This window comes from Gavialis gangeticus, unplaced genomic scaffold, assembly GCF_001723915.1.
Source record: "Gavialis gangeticus isolate Ggan-Ray unplaced genomic scaffold, GavGan_comp1, whole genome shotgun sequence".
Taxonomy (NCBI): domain Eukaryota; kingdom Metazoa; phylum Chordata; order Crocodylia; family Gavialidae; genus Gavialis; species Gavialis gangeticus.
The window spans coordinates 15230449-15234777 of record NW_017729027.1 but is presented as its reverse complement, the minus strand read 5'-3'; the positions used below and the strand labels follow the sequence as shown (position 1 = coordinate 15234777).

Genomic DNA, 4329 nt, shown 5'->3' with positions numbered 1-4329 from the left:
CAAGGCAGGATCATCCCCAACTAAACCATCCCAGCCAAGCATCTGTCTAACCTGCTCTTGAAAACTTTCAGGAATACAGATTCCACAAATTCTCTAGGCAGCCTATTCCAGTGCTTAGAATAGCACTTCCAGCCCTCACAATCAGAAAGTTCCTCCTGATCTCCAATCTAAATTTTCTCTGCTTCAATTTGAGTCCATTGTTCCTAGTCCTGTCTCCTACAACCACGGCAAAATGCTCAACTCCATCCTCTCAAGCCCATCTTCATCCTCTCCACAACAGGTATGGGTCCAGAATGACTTTGGGGTACAGCAAACTAACCACTTCAATTTAGGGAGAATTAAACCCCTGTATCAACTACAAATGCCCAAAGAGAATAACATGTGTAATTGTGGAACCTATTTCTTGGAGTATCCTCTTGCAGGTGTTAATAACATTAGCTGTAAATTTTATTAATCCTCCCCCACCCTCTTGTTCTATATAGAAACTCTTCTAGGAAAACAGTTTAAACAGATAACTTACCGTGCTGGCTGGGTGATAAAGGCATTTTTATGGAGTCTATATGCCACATAGCTAGGGAAAGATCCTGTTTCCAATGATACTCCTTGTACAGAAGCAAAATGCTTCTCTGTTAGGTTATATGATTCCAGCATCTTGAAACCTTTATATTGAGTGGGGGGGAAAGCAATTTATAGTATTTAATGACATTGCAATAAATGGAAAAAAAGCTTTAGAATTATCCTATGCTAGAATATTTATATAAGAATTCTTACCAGGTGAAGTGTATCCCTCCAAGTAAATGAGAGGGCAAGCTGAAATAAATGAAACAACTTATTTTAAAATATATACATTTCAGAGAAATATGAATGCACAGCTATATCAAAAGATCTAATTTACCAAAGTTTGAACTACTGCTAATTACCAGTAGACATCTGCAAGTATAATAATCATTTTCTGTTTGTGATCAAAGCCAAACAGAAGATTAGTATATGTGGGAATTTGTTCAAATCTTTATTCATGCTACATTATAATGTACTATTTTCATGATGTGGAATAAAAGATAAACCTCAAGAATATTTTAAGAGCGTAATTCATACAAACAATTTAGGAAAATGACACAATCTTTTCCATGGTTCTTTATGTATGAGCCAGACTGCATCAGATTCACAGGGAAAAATTGGGGATTTGTGCAGCATGTGGATGAGGCACTGACAGGACACATATTTGCATATGACAGGCATGAGAATTTCTCTCATTTTAAAAGGACTCCACATATGTAAACAGATGAACTTTATTTTAGATCTTTAAAGAAGTGACACTTCACACTATTTAGCTATAACCTTAGAGCTGCCCAGACCAGTGATAAAGTGAGCATTTGTCATAGCCGGCAGTCCACATTTGTCACCAATCTATGTCTTCTTCAAAGAAAAATAATTATCTCTTATCATATATTCACCTTATAACACATTAAAATCTATACAATTATAATAACTGCTTCAAATAACTATTTCCAAGCAGAGAAATGTCTTTGCTTTTTTCGAAATATTTTCAAAAGGTATAAATTGAGAACCTGGACATGACAGCTGTAAAAGCATTTATTTGTTAATTATTTGTTAATTTATTAGGTGTATATGCTGCCACTCCCAAAAGAGAAGAGGAGAAGCTACCATGTGTTTTTACCACAAAAATTTGGTGAATAGATGGTACTTGCAGGAGGAGGTTGATCTCAGCTGATGGTAAGGATCAGGGTGGAATATAAGAGAGGACACTGTTTTGTCAGATTTATTAATTTTGGAGTGGAAATGTTGTCTTTTACTTACTTGAGGTAGCAGTCTCACAGACAAAGGTGAGGAGATTATCTTGAATCTTTTCAAATTCATCAAAGTCGTCAACAATAAATACATGACGTTCACTGGGTTTGCTAGCAATTTTTGCTAGCTCATTGTAGTCCACATCAGCCACACCAACAACGAAGACACTAAAACCTGTAAAAGTAACACTTATTACATGAAAATAAAGGGGTTGGACTAACATATTTTAGCTAAACTGTCACAATTTTGACCTCAACAGAAACAAGGTTAAATTGAGTGGTTTTGCTACACTTATATCCTACAGGATCATGAAGATGTAACAGTCGCATCTTAACAGCTTGTATCTACACTGATATAGTTGCTGCACCTATCTCCACCCAAAATGAACATGCATGTTTATACACTACAATTAACTCAGTAAATCAAAACCATAACCTACCCATTTAGAATTACATTATTTTGTGTTATGTGAATACAAAATCCAGCTAACTCAGTACAAGATTATTTTAATTGAGTTCTAAGTACTATATTTGCTCACATACAACAGAAGAAAACTAAATAATCCACTGGGAAAAATGTTACATAAAGGGTGCATGCTTTGCAGATGAGGCAAGGTCTTTCAAGAAGTCGTTCAGATGCATAAGACTGTTTGAAGTACCCCTAAAGAATCTTTCTATACATTCTTCTTCTTTCTAAACAAACAGACTCCCAAGGAAAAGGTGTGTTGTGATACCTAAATATTTTAAATTAAAAATATACAAGTAGTTCCTTTGCATCAAGAAGAGAATTGCATATTATCAAGAACATGTCTTTTTCATATGAAGAAGGTGAAGAAATTCATGCCAAAGAACAATTTAGCTGTTCTTATTTAATTGGGACCAAAAGATGGTTAAATTATAAGCCCTAATGTTTCTGGCATCAAACAATAACCTTGAACTCCTCCTGATACCAAGAAACAAATGTGCTGTTTTCCTGTGTACAGTTTAATTTTGTCAAAAGAAACACTGAAAACAGATTAACAAGAAGGTCTGAAAGAAATGAAAAGCATAGTACTTCAGGATTGCCGCAAAAATAAGTTAATTAAAATAATTAAGCGCTACTTTTAAAAATGCATAAAGAAAATGTTCTCCTTCTACTGACTCAGTTTATCATCCACTCATCCTAGACTCCTCTCCTTTTTCTCATCTCTTTCAGATACCATTTTTGGGTGTCCTCTTTCTCTCTATTTTTTGGCATCTGCAAGTAAGGACTTGGTTTCTTGCTTTTCTCCAGTTGTCCTCCCACTCCTGGCTAACGCATCTATTCATGATCATTACTTATCATAGATTTGAAAACAATGTTCAGATCTTCTCCCTTCCACCTTCTGTTCTACATATTTGAATATGACTGTCTTTCTGACATGTACTTTGGATTTCCTATGACATAATTAAAGCCCTGCATGGTTTAAATGAAGTTTCTCTTCTCTCTTTCAGAACAATCTCTTTTCTTCATAGATGCTGGTTTGTGAAGAACAGCCTCCTAGACCCATCATCCACACCCACAGCTGTAGTACCACAGATGCTTCAGTCTTTCACACAAAACATCATCAGTTCTATGACACTGCAAAAAATCTGACTCTTTTCTGTCTCTGTCTAAAAGTAAGTAGATTTGCTGTTCCTGTCAGCAGCTTGCTCCCATCCCACCCCACCCCAGCTGCTGCAGGGGGCTGGTGCAGGGCTGGAGGGAGTGAGCTCTAGGCTCCCCCAGGGTGCTAGACCAGAAGCTTGCAGGGAGCACAGAACTAGGAGACAGATGTTCTGGCCATAACCTGTCCTGATCAGGGACAGGTCCTAGCCAGCTCCAGGCTGGACAGGGAGCTCCCCCCCCATGCAGGGAGCTCCCAGCCCCAGCTCCACAACTATGGAGTGGGGGCTGGGAGTTTGTTTCCAGTCCCAGCTCCACAATCCATAAGAGTTTGGTTCCAGCTCTCCCAGCTCTGCCTATTCCCAGCCCCAGCTCCACAAGCTCCCAGCCTGTTCCCAGCACCAGCTCTGCTCTACAATTACAGAGCTAGGGCTGGGAACAAGCTCCCAGTCTGTTCCCAACTCTGTGATCATGGGGTAGAGGCTGGGAACAAGCTCCCAGTCCCTACTCCGTGATTGTGATTGGAGAGTGGGTGCTGGGAGCTCCCTGCTGCCCAGGCAGCGGGATATTGTCCCCACCCAGACTCTAATGGGTAGCTCTTTGCTACTGCACAGTAGCATCGGTGTCACAGTTCATGCCCACAGATGTAACTTGTCACTACGGCAACATAGCATCTCGTGCAGACGTGCCCAGTGGGTAATATAGACCCAGGGGGAATGCCCAACTGTTTAAGCCACCTGTTTAATGAGAAGGAAGAGGACGGTGAGTCTTAACATTCTTAAAATAGCTTGAGCAATTCCAGATCATCCTCTGAAATTAGAATGCATCTCAGTAGCCTTGCACCTACACAAGATGCTTAATGCACAGTAGCCTAATAAAACTGAGTAGCAGTGTATC

The 4329-nt window shown here is 39.2% G+C and overlaps 1 protein-coding gene across 1 annotated transcript in view; it reads right to left on the bottom strand.

The window, feature by feature from the left end:
- Positions 1-4329, bottom strand: part of COL12A1 (collagen type XII alpha 1 chain) — a 163009-nt gene that overhangs the window by 51235 nt on the left and 107445 nt on the right. Inside the window, exons 47-49 of the mRNA XM_019520465.1 lie at positions 1819-1983; positions 772-810; positions 521-659 (exon numbers count right to left, since the gene is read on the bottom strand). Of these exons, the coding sequence (XP_019376010.1) occupies positions 521-659; positions 772-810; positions 1819-1983 (343 nt within the window). The remainder of the gene's footprint in view (positions 1-520; positions 660-771; positions 811-1818; positions 1984-4329) is intronic.